Source organism: Misgurnus anguillicaudatus, chromosome 23, assembly GCF_027580225.2.
Source record: "Misgurnus anguillicaudatus chromosome 23, ASM2758022v2, whole genome shotgun sequence".
NCBI lineage: Eukaryota > Metazoa > Chordata > Actinopteri > Cypriniformes > Cobitidae > Misgurnus > Misgurnus anguillicaudatus.
Window position 1 is genome coordinate 21,925,875 of NC_073359.2, and position 18,825 is coordinate 21,944,699.

The window sequence follows — 18,825 nt, forward strand, 5'->3', positions numbered from 1 at the left end:
GCTGGGTTGCCGGTAACTTATCGTTGATTTAAATTTATGTTTTTTACTGGCAACATTTTGTTCAAAGTTAAATGAACATTAAACATTTACAAGTCTTTGTCTTTACAGAGTACAACTAAAAAAACAGCATCAAGCAAAACATGGGAAACAAAATCTGAAGCAAAAAACAGAAAATGGTTGATGATGATTTCTGGTTCCCAGAATGCTTTGCATGAGGCTGTTATTGTATAGTTTTATTCTGTAAAGATAAAGACTTGTTAATATTTAAAATTTATTTAATTTTGAACAACCTCTTGCCAGTAAATAACATAAATTTAAATATACGGTAAATTACCGGCAACTAGGGATGCATATCAATTAATCGCGATTAATCTATAGCAGAATAAAAGTTTTTGTTTACATCATATATGTGTGTGTACTGTGTATAATAACTTTGTATAGTTAAATGCACACACATGCATGTATATATTTAAGCAATGTTTACATGTGTATATACATTTGTATATTTATGTATAATTTATATAATACTTAATATATAAATATATTTTTTTTCTTAAAATTATACATGCATGTGTGCATATTTATATTTATATATATACACAATTATTATACACAGCTCACACACATACATGATGCAAACAAAAACTTTTATTCTGCTATAGATTAATCGCGATTAATTGATATGCATCCCTACCGGCAACCCAGCTGCAATAACATTGTAATTTCTACGGAATTTTTTTACAGTGTATGTTTCACGTTTTTACTGCATTATGCTCTTTGCAATTCTAATTTGTTCACAGCATTGTGCAGAAGAAAAAAATACATCCTTATTTACAACAAACATAAACTCCCTTTGGCTGTGCACAAATGTAAACAATATTACACTATACATATTGGAGCTGAACATACAACACACATAGGGCTGTAATCATTCTTGCATGTCCAGAAATTCGTCTCTGTCTGGCCACATAAATTCAGAAATTGATCAATTTAGGAGACATTTTCAGGGGAAAAAAAGATTACCAAAAATTATTTTGACAACTAGTTCAACAATTTTGTATGTAATGACTCAATCAATGAAATGAGGACTATTAGTTTTTTATGGATTGACTATTCAGCATTCTCAAGTATAGTTCATTTTGACTGACATGACATAAGCAAATGATAATGTTATAAAACAGCAGAGAATTGTATGAAAGCAATTGATGCATGTCCAAAAGCATTTGCAATTTGCAACTCGACTTCTAGGGCTGCTCAAGAATAGCATGCACGCGCTAGTAGGACTGCGTAAACCTCAACTAACCGTTATGGAACTGATTTAAGCGGGACTGATACATTTGGTTAATTCCAGTCAGGTTTTTAATTCTCGCTTTTCCAAGCGAGTTTTATGGAACAGCCCTCGGGAAACCGCTCCATTATGTTTTAGACATTACTGCTTCTCTCTTTTACTAAATTGTAAACATTGTTTTACCAGTAGAGGGCAGCATTGCTATATAGCTGGTGTCTCCAAACCTGTTCCTGATGAGCTAAAATCTGCAGGACCGTAGCTAACCAGGAGCAGGGTTGGACACCCCTGCTATAGCTTTGATAGTATATGTCTGTCTGACTACAGTGCATTTTGAGTGTTATAGACTAAACATATTTTTTTAGAAGGTCAGAATTTGTATCTTCTTTATTTCTCGTTCATCCCTTTTTTCACTCTATTACATTAAAGATCAAGCACCAAACGCCTCCAGAATGCATCTCGGATGAATGCTCTTCCGATCCAGTAACAAGAACATCCAAAGATGAAAGCAGCACAGAAACATTTGAGACACCAAAACACCTTAATCAGACTGACCGAACTGTTGAACCTAAGAAGCCCGAAGCTCCAGAGGAAACCAAAGACAGCATAAGTGAAAATTAGATTCTTGCTCAGAATGACCAATCAGAAAGCCTCAAGACAAGAGCTCTCAGAAACTCGAAGAAGCTATCGACCTCAGGCTGAACATGAAGAGAGTGAGATATATTCAAAACCAAACACAGCAGGCATATGACCGACATTCAACGTTGAAATAATGGCAGTTGCTTGTTCAACGTTGATTTAATTTGCAAAATCAAAAGGTAATTCAACGTTGATTCAACCTTGTCCTTGACGTTGATTCAACGTTGAAATGACTGCTGGGAACTTTTTTATTCATTTTCTTTTATAATATATTCAAGTCTCTGATGTAAAATGAAGGCTGCGAAAAAGACAAAAGAATATAAACATGCATAAAGCTTGTTTTAAAGCCAGCTTTCAGATAGCCACTGGACGCTGTAACGGAACAGGACCGCAACCGCAAAACGAGAGAGCCGGACTCGTTCCTGAGTCCAAACGCACAACGGGCCGAAGCCGTTTCTGGTCTGTTTTTAGGGGTTGTTGCGGATATGTGCCAGCGCCGATTCAGGGCCGATCCAGCACCGCCTGATCATCAGTATCGGCTCAGATTCGTGTAGCAGATCTGGACCAAATCAGTGTCAGACACAGCTAATGTCTATCGGTTACCTTTGGGAAAAGTGATCTGGGCCAGACCTGTAAAATGATATAAATACTGAACTGATGGCAGTTAGATGTTTAAACTGAAACCTCTATCTGGCACGGATCTGGTTCACAATCAGAAAACGTCTCTAAGGGTGTTTTCACACCTAGTTCGTTTGAGCCCTCCAAACGCTCTCAGATCAGTTCAGTGTGTATATGTGAACAAACCAAGTGATCTCAGACCCCCTTAAAAGGACAGAAAAGTGAACCGAACTCAGACCACGTCAGGAGGTGGTCTGAGTACGGTTCGCTTTTGGGTTCTTTTGTGGTTCGATTTCTTTTTGATATGTGAAATCAATGAGGTCCCAGTCCGCTTTGCGTGTCGTTTGGACATTGTATCAAAGTCAACTGCTGCACAGAAAGCTGAGCTGGGATCTGAGTTCTTATGAAGTTGTGATGTGAACAAGAAAAAGGTCTGAGATCACTTCAGTTCTGAAGAGGACCAAAAAAAGAACTGGGTCCTCTTTTGAGTCCACAATTCAATTCAATTTTATTTATATAGCGCTTTTCACAAGTGTTAATTGTTGCAAAGCAGCTTTACATGAGAAGATGTATATATATTGTGAACACCAAAAGGACTGAGGTCACATTCAGCTAGTTCCTTTTCTGGTTCACTTTTTAGTGAACTAGGTTTGGTTCTTTTAAAATGAACTATATGTGAAAACACCCTAAGATGGAAACGGAGGCAAGGGGCTTAAAACGGATCCGGGCCAAATGTAATTCCTAACAACATCACCGCAGAGAACTGTCAAAAGTGCTGAGATCTTGTCCCAGATGAGAATTAGAGAGTTTGTGCACAATTTTAGATTCTAGATTATTTTTCTTGCATATATTTACCAAACAGAATTTTTACTGCCATTATCGCTCGATCTCATACACCAGGCATGTCGAACACGCATGTAATCATATATTATAATGTACTGTAGCTGTCATGTACACAACCAATACGCCACTGGGGAGGAACTCAATCTTTTATTTCCGGTTCACCACTACAGGTCGAGTATGCATAGCAACAGTATTATTTAGAACAGCATGTGACATCTCCCTTCTTAAAGATATAACACAACTTATAACTTTTCAATATATTACCCAAGCAAGTATTATTTGTTAACATTACTAACTTGCATATGTTTTCCACTATTGCGTACTTATTACACTTAAAGTAAACGTGTAGTGCATAATATCCATGAAACTTGTTCAACAAACATAATAAACCAAACTATCACTTCACATAATACTAATCTTAGATCTTATGTGAATACATAATACCTTTTAGACAACAGTTAGGTATAGAGGTAGCTTACTGGTCTTAAGTCACTATTTTAGTATTAATCACAGTATTAAGATTCGAACATATAACTACTAACATATGTACAACATTTAAACTTCACTTGTACATAACCTAGTCATCAAATCTCTTTGGCACACATCTTGCCCTAGCTGGGCGCTCACAGACTGATACTGGCGGCTGTGATGATGCCTTGGGGAACCCACTATTTGTAGGGGACTTTATTGTCTCTTTCTGTTCTGTAGGTGTACAGTCTGGGTCAGCAATGTCCGGTGTCACTTGTAATGCTGATTTGTCAGGATCCAGAGACAGGTGAAATCTGTTACGGCGGTAAGTGGTTCCATTTTCTGTCATGACTGTGTATGATCGAGGGGTGGTATGAGGTTGTACCACAACTGCTCGGTTCCATACGCGGCCTTGTCTAATGCGGCAGCTTTCACCAGGTTGGAGGGAAGGCAGTTCTCTTTTCCCCCGGTTATAGTAGCGTGCTGTTTGCTGTTGTCGAGCCACCAACTCATCTCTACCCTGCACTGGAGGTTGGGGCATCAGTTTACGTGAGGTTACAGGCAAGATAGACTTGAGACGGCGACCCATAAGCAATTGTGCTGGCGTAACTTGGAGTCCGCTGATAGGGCTGTCTCGGAAATCAAGCAGGCATTTGTAAATGTCCTTGCCATCCTCAGCTGCTTTTCTCATCAGTTGTTTTATTGTTTGAACAAACCTCTCGCTTTGTCCATTGGACTGCGGGTATGTGGGACTCGACGTCACCAGGTTGAAATTCCAATCTGCAGCAAACTGACGAAAAACATGACTGGCATACGGCATATTGTCACTCACCAGCGTGTCCGGCACTCCATGCCTGGCAAAAAGAGACTTCAGCTTGTTGATGATTTCTTGTGCTGTTTTGGTTTTCAGACTCACCACTTCAGGGAACTTAGAGAAATAATCAACAACAAGTAGGTGATCAATTCCATTAAAGGTAAATATGTCAGAGCCCAGCTTAGCCCATGGACGGTCTGGCACTTCATGTGGCAACATAGGCTCCTGGGTGTTGTTTCTTTGAAATTTTGCACATACACTGCAACGCGCAATTGCATCTTGAATGTCCCTAGACATCCCTGGCCAATACATGATAGCTCTGGCTCTGTTTTTACACTTCTCAATGCCTATATGAGTGTCATGTAAGGCAGAAATGATTTCCTGTCGCAAAGATTCTGGTATTACTACTTTGTCTCCTACAAAGACAAGTCCATGCTCACTATATACTTCATCTCTCACCTGCCAAAACTGTTGTGCTAGGGAAGTTACGCTTGCCTTGTGAGATGGCCAGCCTCTCTGATTCACTAATCTTACAGCCTGTAGAGTCGGGTCAGTGGCTGTTGCTTGTTGAATCTTCTCAAGTCTTTGACTACTCATTGGAAGTACTTCAGTGACGCTGTGTACCCGTAGCTGTTGTGCGTCCTCCTTGTAGTCAGATGGAGTATTGCAGGTCTGATACGCTCGGCTTAAAGTATCCGCAATGTACATATGTTTTCCGGGGTGGTACTTCACATCTATGTTGAATTTTAACAGACGTAACAACATTTGCTGGAGCCTTGGAGAAGCTTTGTGCAGTGGTTTTTTTGTGATCATCTCAAGCGGGCGGTGGTCGGACTGTACTGTCACCGGTCTGCCATACACGTACTGGTTAAACTTTTCAGTTGCAAAACAGATGGCCAGCAACTCCTTTTCGATTTGGGAGTAATTTTGTTCTGCTGTGGTCATAGAACGAGATGCATATGCTATGGGATGATTATCCTGCAGCAAACAGGCTCCTAAACCGGTCGATGACGCGTCGCATTGTATCACAGTGTCTTTGTTTATGTCAAAAAACTTAAGCACAGGCTTACTGCTGATAAGTGTCTTCAACGTCTTGAGGGCTGCTGCATGCTGCGGTTCCCATGACCATGCTGTGTCTTTTTTGAGTAGGCTCCGTAATGGCGTTGTCGTTGTGGACAGATTAGGTATGAATTGGGCCAAGTAATTGATCATTCCCATGATCCTTAGAAGATCCTCTCTTGACATTGGGTCTGGCATGTCAGTGATAGCTTTCACTTTTGACTCGTCAGGCTTCAAACCTTCCTTGCTGATCACATGACCCATGTACACAAGTTCAGACCTCTTAAATTTGATCTTTTCTTTGTTGAATTTACAGCCCATCTCTTTAGCTCGCTGCATCACCTCATGTAATGTCTTGTCATGTTGTTTCTCATCTAATGAGGCAACAATCAAATCATCTGCTATAATATGCACATCTGGGATGTCGCCAAAAACCATCTGGTTTCTCCGCTGCAAAACTTCACTGGCACTTGATATTCCAAACGGCATCCGCTGAAAAGAATATCTCCCAAAGGGAGTATTGAACGTGCACAGGTCAGCACTGGCTTCAGTAAGTGGAACTTGCCAGTATGAACTTGTCTGATCAAGCACAGTAAACACTGTTTTCCCTGACATCTGGCTGATCACATCAGAGCTGGTTGGAATCATAAAGTGTTCTCTCCTAATGGCACGATTCAGATCTTTTGGGTCTAGGCATAAACGAAGTGAGCCATCTTTCTTTTCCACCACTACAAGACTATTGACCCAGTCTGTGGGTTTTGATGTTTTCCGTATAACTCCAGCTGCTTCCATGTCATCAAGCTTTTCTTTGAGACGAGTATGAAGACTCAAAGGCACTCTGCGCGGCGGGTGAATTACTGGTGTCACATTAGGCTTCAACTTAATGTCATATGGTTCAGTAAATTTTCCTAGACCACTAAACACATCAGGGTACTGTGCAATCAGATCTTCTTGAGTAAGGGATTTTTCAATGTTGTCCATTCTTTGAACGAGTCGTAGATCAGAGCATGCTTGACGACCTAAGATGGTTGGTCCGTCTTCAGTAGTGAGGAAAAAATCATAGCTTGCTTGTGCACCCTTGCGTGTCACACATTTTAAATTAACTTTTCCTATGTGCTGTATGCTGTGCTCTCCGTATCCTGACAGTCTAGCTGTGGATTTGTAAACAGGAATGCTGGTATATCCTGTTAGCTGTTTAAACTGTGACAGTGGCATACAGTTCGTATCTGCTCCTGTGTCTAGCTTCATTTCAATCTTGTCCTCATTAATCATTACCTCTTCATACCAGCAGGGGTCACTGTTATCATGTGTCATTGAGTCAATAAAGAAATGTTCAAAATCAGACTCCACTGTGTGTACATTTGATGCTCCTCGACCCCGACCTCTACTCTGATAATTAGACATTCTGGCTTGACATTGATCTGCGAAGTGGTTTAATTTTTTACAGCGACGACACTCCTTACCATATGCAGGGCAGTTGCGAGGTTGATGCGTTGTGCCACATCTGCTGCATGCATTGGGCGTGTGCTGCGTTGCTTGAGCTGTAGCCCCACTCTGCTGGTGGTTACTAGCTCTCGTTGACTGCACGCGTTGTTTTCCTCGTCCTTGATAACGTCTACGTCCTCTGCCTCGCGTGTATGAGTTTAGAGTGTGAACTGACTGGTCCGGTGTTTGCGGTGACTTGCCTTGTATCATATCCAGTTCCCTCTTAGCGCTCTCAAACGTACGCATTCGCTGTGTCACTACTTCAAGAGATGCATTGCCGTCATCACCCATTACTTTCATTTTCATTGCCGGATCTTTTATGGAGAAAAATAATTTGTCTCGTAGCGTGGTCTCTAAATCAGTATACTGACAGTTACTTGCCATCGTCCGGAGATCGTTCACAAATGCTTCTAGACCCTGTCCTTCAGGTCTCTGATATGCCCAAAACTGTGCACGGAGAGCCATCACTGGATTCCTCGTGTTAGAATACTGCTCGAACTTTCTGAGAACCGTATCAAAGTCATTGCGATCTTCCGCGGCTCTATCACCTTCAGCCGGTGCCCATCCAAAGTTACTGTATATATCATATCCTCTCTCTCCCAGTATCGTGAGCAAAATAGCAACCTTTTTCGCTGAAGCTGCATCACTGTTTCCCGATGCTGTGAGAAACAGGGCGAAACGTTGCTGCCACTTCTTCCACGCGGCGCTCACATTAGGACAGTCAAAATCAAACGGCTCAGGTGGCTTATAGTGTAGAACATCCATTATTCAATATTCATCCGCTTTTCAATGTCAAACTCTTTTTATATTAACGATAAACTTACTTCTGTTCTGACACCATGTCATGTACACAACCAATACGCCACTGGGGAGGAACTCAATCTTTTATTTCCGGTTCACCACTACAGGTCGAGTATGCATAGCAACAGTATTATTTAGAACAGCATGTGACAGTAGCGATATATATTTGTATTTAAAATAATTGCTGAAAAGGGTATGATTTATGTTGATGTGTCTATTATAACTGTTTTCTGTTATTTAAGGCTGTTGAACTCGCCGCAGCCTGGAGCTGAATCTCCCGGTCAATTGCCACGTTGGCGGCAATATCTGATTCTGTACCCTTGCCAACGACCGCGGGCTAACACCACCCAACCAAGTCACCTAAGTTAGTTATCCTGTTTGACTGATTTTCATTTGGATCGCATTCAAAGGCAATTTCATACCTGAGGACGCGTGCCAATAAAGGTCATACAAAGAAATAAAATATAGCACGCTATGCTGTTTTTCAAATCATTGCACTCTGTTTTTATTTTAGTTCGTTAAGATACATTTTTTAAAGTTGGTGCTTACATATGCCCGTCTTGGTGGGCGAGGGACACAGGTGCGCCGTGGTGGGAACGGTTGTGGATTAGGATCGCCACGCATTCCAGCAGGTGCGCTTTTCATCGCCAGTTCATCCCGTGTTCCACATCACCCGAAATCTCATTAAGCACCGCAACTTCTGATCCCCTCAGCTGGTTCTGTCTTACCATAATGGCGCGCGTGGCCTCCAACAAGCGTGAGAGAAAAGCTCATAACGCCCGCCGACAGTTGCTAAGCCTCATAGGAAATCTTCAGAGACAGGCGACCATCAGGATGGAAAGACTCCGCATGGAGGAGGCATACCAAGTAAGACGGGCCAAATGTGCAACAGTTTATTTGTATCCATGGTAGGCGTTTTTTTTTTTTTAAACAACACCGCCTCAGGTTTAGGTGGTTACTGTTTTGTGTAAACTCGAGTCAAAGGCCGTTTCTCATTTGGAAGGCTGCAGCCTCCGGAGGTCGCATTTGCAGGCTGCATACGTCATCAAGCCTTACGTTAGCTGAGCTCATAAGCATATTACAACAATTTACTATTGACTAAGTATAACAGTCAACTTTTTAACTTTTTTAATATTCTGAAATAAGACATCTTCGATGACGTATGCAGCCTATATGCGACTTCCGGAAGCTGCAGCCTTCCGCTTGAGAAACGGCCTAAAGAGTGAGGTAGTACACCATTTATAATCATTACACAACTCTTTAGAAATGTAAAGTTTTAGTAAAAGCATTTATCTTTATCAGTCAATATTAAATGTATCAAGATTTTATTTTCACAGATTTTTACATTTATACTTGTGTATAAACAACAGTACACAAAAAGATGACACTTACAGGCCGGGTACTTACTTTATGGTTGAAATTACTTTCCTGTTTTGTTAGTTTACTTGGATGCTATGGAAAAAGCGTAAATGGAAAAGCTTTACTTTGAACTACCAACAGAGCTGGTTTGTGATTCATAAAACCTCTGTTTAAATATTGCCACCAAGTGTGGTTGGTCGGTGGGCGTGGTCCCGTTGGCATGCATGGTGTCATGATGTCTTTCCCTTCAGCAGAACTGCAAAAAAAAAAGATCCACAAAGACGAGTGTATCCCTGTGCCAGATCATCAGTAAAACTATTTATTAAAGGGAACCTTTTTTTTGTTGAAAATATTCTAATTTTCCAGCTCCCTTAAAGTGAAACATTTGATTTTTACATTTTGAAATCCATCCTGCTGATCTCCGTGTCTGGCGCTACCACTTTTAACATAGCTTAGCATAATCCATTCATTCTGATTAGACCATTAGCATCGCGCTCAAAAATAACCGAAGAGTTTGATATTTTTCCTATTTCCAAGGAGGCGCATTGATATTACGCAGTGCCCGGAAATAGTCCTCTGCTATTGAAAGTAACCAAGGGGACTGTTTTCGGGCACTGCGTTTTAATTTTCTGTCAGTCTTAGTAAACGATGTAGCTACAGAAGAGTCAAGTTTTAAATAGGAAAAATATCGAAACTCTATGGTTCATTTTTTGCGCGACGCTAATGGTCTAATCAGATTAAATGGTTTATGCTAAGCTATGCTAAAAGTGGTACCGCCAGACCCGGAGATCAGCTGAAATGATTCCAGAACCGTAAAAATCAAATGTTTAACTCTAGGGGAGCTGGAAAATGAGCATATATTTTTTTTAAAAGTGGAGTGTCCCTTTAATCTAACAGCATTTCACAACTTCTAAAACATGTAGCCAAGACTTTGGCGAAGAAAAAAGAATGTTACAAAACTTAGCATGCTATTTGAAATGCAACCGTAAGCACTTTTTGCCCATACAGAAAAATATATATTTTCAATTATTATTTAAAAAATATTAAACATATACAAAAAATTGCCAAAAAATGTATGTGCTGAAATATATTTTGAAATATAAATTTAAAAATTAATTTAAAAAAATAAATAAAAATTAAAAATATTTTAAAGCATTTATATTCACGTCACTTTGGAAGAAAAACTTTGTATGTTACAAACTTAGGTTAAAATTAAATATTTTTTACTGCAAAAATATACTTTATATATTACTTTACAAAAAGATACCTATACATTTTATACTTAAACTTTAAATATAATGTTTGTATATGTATTTGTGGCCCCTGAAATACATTTTGAAATATGTTATTATTTGAAGGTTAAAACTAAATATATTTTCAAATTAAAAAATATATTTAATTAAGCTTTACTTTTTGGCCAGAGAAATGTATTTTTTTGGTATATGGATTGTCACTATCCGAAGCTTTCTAACTTTAAAAATCAGGCACGAATGTAGTTTAGCAGCAGAGGACCGTGCTTTTAAACAGAGAAAAGATTTTAGGAGGTTCGAGTAAGAAATGACCCTCTTCTCCAAAGGTCCACTCTTATTGCAGTTCCCAGTAGCAACAGTGTTATTTAGTGAGACATTTGTGAGATAAAGGCCACTCTACTAGAACAAATAAAGGTCCATCAGAGACACCAGAGAATCAGGCCACAGATTCGGCAGGGGAACTTGGCAAAACCTAATTGGTATATATTTCAAATGTTCACGATGTACTTTTCTCTGGAGGATTCGTTCATGCATTGTCTTCACTTCAGTGCTTTGCTGGGGCGAGATGTTAAACCGACCAAAGCAACATCAGCTTAACCAAATAAATACTACACTTTCAGAAATAATGGTAGAGAAAAAGTACACATAAAGAGTATATATTTGTACCCCAAAGGTACATACATGAACCTAAATCGTACATATACCTCTTTTTAAAGGGTATAGTCACAGTGACGTTTATTTCTGACAGTGTACATTGGCTCTAAACTTTATCCTACAATCTGATTGGTTGATAGAAATGTTATTCCAGGACCAACAATGATGTTAAAACAGGAGCATGTGGTACTTGGTGAAATCATGACATGTAAAACTGACATGTAGAGAGCAGGATGACCAATGCATGCATATTGCAGATCTCTACATAATACAGTCTAATGAGACTTACACAAAGAGAGTTCTTAGGTCTGACAGCTGGGATACTACAATTTGTGTTAATTGCCCAAGTGGGCATAATTGTCATTCATTGCAACAAAATGACTCCTATATTTGTCACTAAGATGACCTAATGCACCTGTTGGTTTTATTTTTATTCACAGCGGCGAGTGGAAAAAGCTGAAGTAAATACACTCCCATTGAACGGCGTCCACCTCTGTCAGCCAAAGATGTTAAAGTCGAGACCTTGCACCCGAATGCGACCTCAAAAATCCAGGGGTATGACCTTAAAGAAAATTACAGTTTTATGTAAAAACAGACACAAAGGATTGTCAGAGAAAACGTTTAAATGGTATCAGGTATGTAAATGAAAGGTTGTGACCTCACATTTAATTGTCCGAAAAGAGTACGAACTTTAGTGAAAGCAATTTTTACGTTTTTAAAATCCAAGCTTTGTAAACCACTTTTTAAATAACAATATACTAGCATAAACAAAATATTTTGATTAACCACGCCCACTTTGTTTGAACAACTGTGCATGTTTATTTACGTAAAACAGACAAAATTTACAAATCCAAACAAACTCAAATCAAAGTACTAGTGCTGAAATATAACAAATACACACATCTCGGCATCATTCGAAAACGTGCTCAAATGAGTACGTTTTCAATCTTCCAATGACATACACTGTATAAAACGCATTAAAGTCGCGTTTTAGCCTTTCAAATGTCCATTCGACGAGTCATGCGTTCAACTAAGACTATACAATGTGCTTTAATTGATTTATACTGGACAACCGATTACAAAAACCAGCCCTCCTGTGATAGAATCCACTGTATCGTACATTCTTCACTGGGTTTACATTCCACAACGTTTGACATTTTTGTTTCACATATCGTACCTGTGTGACAAAACCAGGCCCTTATGTATTCAATTGCAGCTGTGCATCAAGAAAAATAAAAAAACAAACATCCGACGAAACGTAAACTTATTTAACATGTTTCAATACAACTGTTAGGGACTTAAGGCCGAAGTATGGTCCATTTTTACGCGTACGCGATGGTCGCAAATTTCGTCAACAGAATAGTGCGCGCACACTGCCTGACTTTTGTAACCACACATACTTTGTACGCAAAGGTCGCAAAGTTCGTCATCAGAATAGTACGCGCGCACTCCTAGATTTTTGTAACGCACATACTTTTTGTACGCGTGGGTCGCGCATGCGCCTACAGGAGAATCTAGCATGTAGCCCAGGAGATGCATTGCATTTTGTCACAATGCGCATGCGTCGAACGTCTATAAACACGTACGACAAATAAACTATGCTTTGCCAGGCTGTGAATAGAACGTATAGAAACGGACTATACTCCGGGCTTTAAATGCCAATACTAAAGCAATTTTCATGGTTTAAGCTACGTTGAATTTCAGAAAATACTCTCACAAAGTGTCAATAATCATTCAGCTTACGAATCGATTTGAAGAGTTTCGTTGCAAAACGAGATAACCACCGTCTTGTTAATTGTTCAGAAATCGCGTTTTTTGGTTGTGCATTCCAATTAATTTCAATGCAACTGCAGTTGGTTTGTTTTGATTTAAACCTTCATAACTTAAAAAATACAGCTTAGTAGCACAATAAAACCAAATAATAACATGATAACATAATAATAAACATGTTTTGACAAAAATGTAAAAAAATGGATTTATCTCGTTTTGCAACGAAACTCTTCATTTCTTGAAATGGTCTTATGCTGTGTTCAGACCAGCCGCAGTAGAGGCGTCAGGCACGAGTGATTTCAATGTTAAGTCAATGTGAAGAAGCGTTGACGCGCGTCTGGAGGTCTCGCGGCGTGAATGAGGCGTTTAGTGCGGTAGACGCAATTCCGTCTCATTCGCGCGCGAGTTGAAAAAATTGAACTTTGGGGGAAAAACGTGCCGTGTTAACCAATTAGAAGCTTGCTCTAGTATTGACGTGATTTCAGAAAGCGAGCAGAGTCGCAGAAGCCTCCCCATGACGCGAATTTCCGCATAAATGTCTCGATGACTAGAATTTCGTGCGCGGCTTTCACGCGAGAATGAAGCGAGTAAACTCAAAATGTTCAAGCGGCAAACTAGACGCGATTTTGACACCTCAAACACGGCTGGTGTGAACCCACGGTTAAAGTGTCAATGCCACTTGTGGTATTGCTGTGAAATAAAAATCGCGAAGTTGTCGCAGTGCCCTACGCACTTTTATTAAAAGTGACTGATGTTTGCAAAAGATGTTTATTAAATGTACATTCTGTAAACAGCTCTCATTGGGCTTTGGCTAATAAAGAAGTTGCATTCAAGGCAAATCAAATGATTTAAGAAAATTGACACATGCTTCTGTGTAAGTACAGTACAGTATGCCAACGGTGCTAAAAAGTGACATTCTCATATATTTTGTGCCGTTATGAGCAATAACACAGCCAACAGTTTCTAAAAGTTAATGGTTTGTACATTTTTGTACAGAAACATATTTTTTGACATTTTTTTACAATTTCAGAAATTAGGGCTGCACGATAAATCGCATTTGATTGTCATGCGCATCTCGTCAATCGGGCCAAACTTGCCATAAATTATCGCAGACGTATCGCCTGCGTATGGCCCAGCTTGTCAGTAAACTATGGGTTTGTGTAGTAAATGGCACTCCATCTGAAAGCAGGTGATGGTGATTTACTACTAATTAAGTAACCGTCTTTACTGACGCGATGCGCATGCGATTTATCGTGCAGCACTATCAGAGATGATCTCAAAGCAGAATGAAAGAATTATACCCCGATATAAAAAATTTGATTAGGTTTTTTCTTTTTTTATATCCTAATCCTTTAGTGTTTTGTAATGCGCACATTCAAGGTAAAACAGACTTTTGTGCAAAGATGAATTTATGTAACAAATGCACGGTGAAATGAAACGTGACTGGTGAAAGTGTGGTTGTTGACTGGGTGACTTGAACAATGAATTGTGTATAAATTGCTTTAGTGGCTGAGAACCTCGTACTGTAAATCTAAACCGCCATTCTTCCCGTCTAGTTCATTTTTTTTTTACATTCAAAGGTAAAAAAACGAAATGTCAATCGATGTACTGAGTCAGCAATTATGTCTGACATATTACAAAACATAAAAAACAAAACAAAAAATTGTTTCACGGTTGCCTCTGCATTCAAGAGGAAATAAAATGTTCATTTACTCACAAGGTTCCTTTTCTTTTGGCAATATTAACAGCTCACCATTTTTCATTTATCCTATTCATTATTTCCTCATATTTTAACATTCCATGTTTATCCCCATCCTATTCAAAAATTCCTGACCAGATCCCAAAGTTTGAATCAGCTGCACTGAAATACTTGCATTACCGTCTGAGAAACAGACATGCGAGTAACAGAAGCAGTAAGATGACGGATGGCTGGATTGGGTTCGCAGAGCCTTTAACTCTTTTGTTTTCTGGTTGGGAAGCGAAGAGTCTGGGTTTGTCTGTTTTCGGCCCGAAGACCGGCGGCCTGCCCCGGACGCACATGTGATCCGCACACGTGCCACTTCCAGACCCACTGAAATCATCACCTGCATTATGGAAAAAATTATTAATTAGACAATACAGAAAATAATTGTTGTGTTATATAACTCCATAGTACAACTCTTGTCCGTTTTGTCTTAAAAACTGTGTTTTTAACTGTATGTGCACAAACGAAAAGTATACTTCATTTGACTTGTACGTGCACACAGGATTTTGGCACATGTGCATTGCGATGAATTGCAATACATCTGGCCTATATACATACATATTCCTGTACGCACATGTGCGAAATATGCGCACTTTATGCTCACCCTCGTATACGTGTAAAATGTAACGCAAATTCTTTTACAATGTTTTACTGCAAACAGACATAAAAGTGTTTTCCTACTCATTATTTTTAAATATTGATTTAAAATAATAATTTTGATATCAATATGTTTATAATAGGGCTGTCAAAATATTAATTGCGATTAATCTCATACAAAATAAAAGTTTTTTTTGCATAATTATATGTGTGCACTGTGTGTAATTATTTTATGTATATAAATACACATTAATGTTTGAATTTAAGAAACATTTACATGTATATTTATATATATTTTCATATATTTTATATTATAAATATAAATAAAAATATACCTACATACATTTTTCTTAAATTCATACATGTATGTGTGTGTTTATATATACATAATAAACACAAACACATATATTATGCAAACACAAACTTTTATTTTGTATGTGATTAATCACGATTAATCTCTTGACAGCCCTAAATTAAATCATACTGAAATATACTTAAAACGCTATGAATAAAAAATTGATTTTATAATATATTTATAAAAATATATTAATAATATTTATTTTACCCAGTTGACATGTTTTGTTTCCTTAACGAAAAAAAAATTATTAAAAATTAATGCAAGCGTTAAGCTGTTTTTCAAGTAAATTTATCTTGATAAAATATTATTTATATTTATCGATATTTTTATTTATTATTCAACACATAAAGACACAAAGACACATAAATTCACGATTACCATGCTTATGTAATATTTCCGAAACATTCTTTTGTTATTTCACACAAATGCTATACAGTATTCAACTGCTTACTGGTGTCTTGAAAGTCAACATCGTTTCCATTAAGAGCATTTCTCAGGCGATTAGACATGATCTTCAGCAGCATGATCTGTTGACGGATGGTCCTGTCTGGCTTGGTGATGTCAATGTCCACCTCTGGGTTATTAATCTGATTGGCCAGCCCGTCCCCCATGACCTCAGGGAGATAACTGCATAGAAAGCAATTCTCTGTAAGCCACTCGGGCTTTATCAACGCTTATACTAGAAAAAGTTTCATTTATTACCTGGCTTTGGTCATTCCATTCCAACATTTGTCACCGCTGGATGTTTTACCGCTGCAGAGAGCCGAAGGCAACTGAACCCAATAAAACTGCATTTCCTTGAGTTTACTGGAAACGTCTGTGACCTGGGAATTGCGTGCACAAATAATATTACATAAAACTTGTGAGTTGAAGTTGAAAACGTGCTTAAGTGTCCCTTAAAAGTGTCACACACACCTGGACCTCCAGTCGCGCTGCTGCTTTGGGACTGGGTTTGTATTCCAGGGCTGTCACCGTACTTCCTCTCTTTTTTGGCTCCTCGGATATTGAGCTCGGTGTGCCTTCCTCTCCGCGGTCCCCACAGGCCTTGAAAACCTAAAACACAGAAAAACAGTGAAAAACAATTCGACAAATACCTTGATAGAAGTAAAAGCGGTGTTTCAGGTATGGAGGCCGACAACAATATTGTATTCTGTTCAAATCATACAAGAAAAATCTACGTGTGCCATATTTAATATTCTTTAAAAACAAACCATGTTTGCTTTAATGTCTCTCGTTCCACATTTGTTTGACAAGCCTGATATAAAACTGTAACTGAGTTTACTGCAAAAAAATACTTTCTTACTTAGTATTTTTGTCTTGTTTTCAGTACCAAAATTCTTAAATAAAGATGCAATTCTAACAAAACTAACATTTTGATTAGCAAAATGACCTAAGAAAATAAGTCTAGTTTTTAGACAAAAAATATAAAATTTAAGTGATTTTAAACTTAAAATAAGCAAAAAAATCTGCCAATGGGGTAAGGAAAAAACGTGAACATTTTTCTAAAACAATTTAAGAAAAATGTTCTTAAACACTTAACTCAAGAAAAATTTAAGAAAATTTTTTGTTACATTTTTTTTTAAATTGCATCTTAATTTAAAAAAAAATGTCTTACCCCAAAAGAATATACAATTGATGTGACTTTGTGCTTAATACAAGCAGAAAACAAACAAACAAAAAAAATTCTGCCAATGGGGTAAGCAAATTTTTCTTGAATTTTTCTTGAATTTAGTGTTTAAGAAAAATGTTAAATGTTAATTTTTTTGCTCACCCCATTGGCAGATTTTTTTTCTTGTTTTTTTATGCACAAAATCACTTAAATTTGATATGTTTGGTCTAAAAACTTGACTTATTTTCATGGGCCGTTTTGCTCATCAAAAAAAGCATCTTAATTTAAGAATTTTTAGATATTTTTTACTGAAAACAAGACAATTTTTTTTTCTTGAAAATTATTTTTTGCAGTGTAACACAAGAAAAATGTAAGAAAAATGTTCTCCATTGGCAGATTTTTTTTGCTTGTTTTAAGCACAAATTAACTTTACTTATTACACAAAGAATATACAATTTAAGTGAATTTGTGCTTAAAACAAGCAAAAAACAAAAAAATAATAATTCTGCCAATGGGGTTAGAAAATTTTTCTTCAACATTTTTTCTAAACAATTAACACAAGAAAAATGTTCTTACCCCATTGGCAGATTTTTTTTGCTTTTTTAACATCAAATTTAAGTGATTTTGTGCACGAAACAAGCAAACAAATCTGCCAATGGGGAAAGCAAAATTTTCTTGAATTTTTCTTGAATTTAGTAAATTTAGAACGCTTACCCATTGGCAGATTTTTTTTGCTTGTTTTATGCACAAAATCACTTAAATTTGATATTTTTGGTCTAAAAACTAGACTTATTTTCTTGGGTCGTTTTGCTCATCAAGAAAAAGCGTCTTAATTTAAGAAATTTTAGATATTTTTACTGAAAACAAGGCAAAAAAACTAAGAATATTTTTCTTGAAAATCATTTTTTGCAGTATAAGGGCCAACGCTTACTGTTGGTCCAATGTAAGCCTACCCAAAATGCACCCAAACAGCAGACGACTCCGGGCCGGATCCTTTAACTTCGGCCCGGATAACAAGGTGACAAATTTCACTAAGGTTATAAGGCGTGTCATGAGACCACAATCTAGTAAATGTAAGTTTTATACAAAAGAACACAATGTGCAAGATACAAACACAGAAATGTGGATGTGTATTAATAAAGATCAATAGGGTTTTAAACTGATACTTTATGTGAAATCAAATCTGGCCCACACACAGTTTAAAAAGTTGCTCGGTTTCATTGTTCTGACCTTGCTGGTATAGATCTCCATGTTCTCTTGCAAAGCGAGAACGGCTTCTGAGATTCTCACAGGAATTGAATAGATCACAGTGTCCATGCTGGGCTCGGCACCAAAACTGGAGGCCACCTGTAGCATGGTTTCTGATCCAGAAAAACGGAGTAAAACCAACACCGTAAGCAAGAAAGCCTCTGTTAAAATATGTGTCTGTCAAAGTAACTATCTATAGTTTCCGGATGAATGAGATTTTAGCA

The 18,825-nt window shown here is 37.9% G+C and overlaps 1 protein-coding gene across 1 annotated transcript in view; it reads right to left on the reverse strand.

The window, feature by feature from the left end:
- Nucleotides 1–12,052: 12,052 nt before the first annotated feature.
- The window catches only part of gpc1a (glypican 1a), a 35,809-nt gene continuing 29,036 nt past the window's right edge, over nucleotides 12,053–18,825 (reverse strand). The window contains exons 5-9 of the mRNA XM_073861989.1: nucleotides 18,584–18,714; nucleotides 16,660–16,797; nucleotides 16,447–16,568; nucleotides 16,196–16,371; nucleotides 12,053–15,129 (exon numbers count right to left, since the gene is read on the reverse strand). Coding sequence (XP_073718090.1) covers nucleotides 14,921–15,129; nucleotides 16,196–16,371; nucleotides 16,447–16,568; nucleotides 16,660–16,797; nucleotides 18,584–18,714 — 776 coding nt within the window. The 3' untranslated portion in view covers nucleotides 12,053–14,920. The remainder of the gene's footprint in view (nucleotides 15,130–16,195; nucleotides 16,372–16,446; nucleotides 16,569–16,659; nucleotides 16,798–18,583; nucleotides 18,715–18,825) is intronic.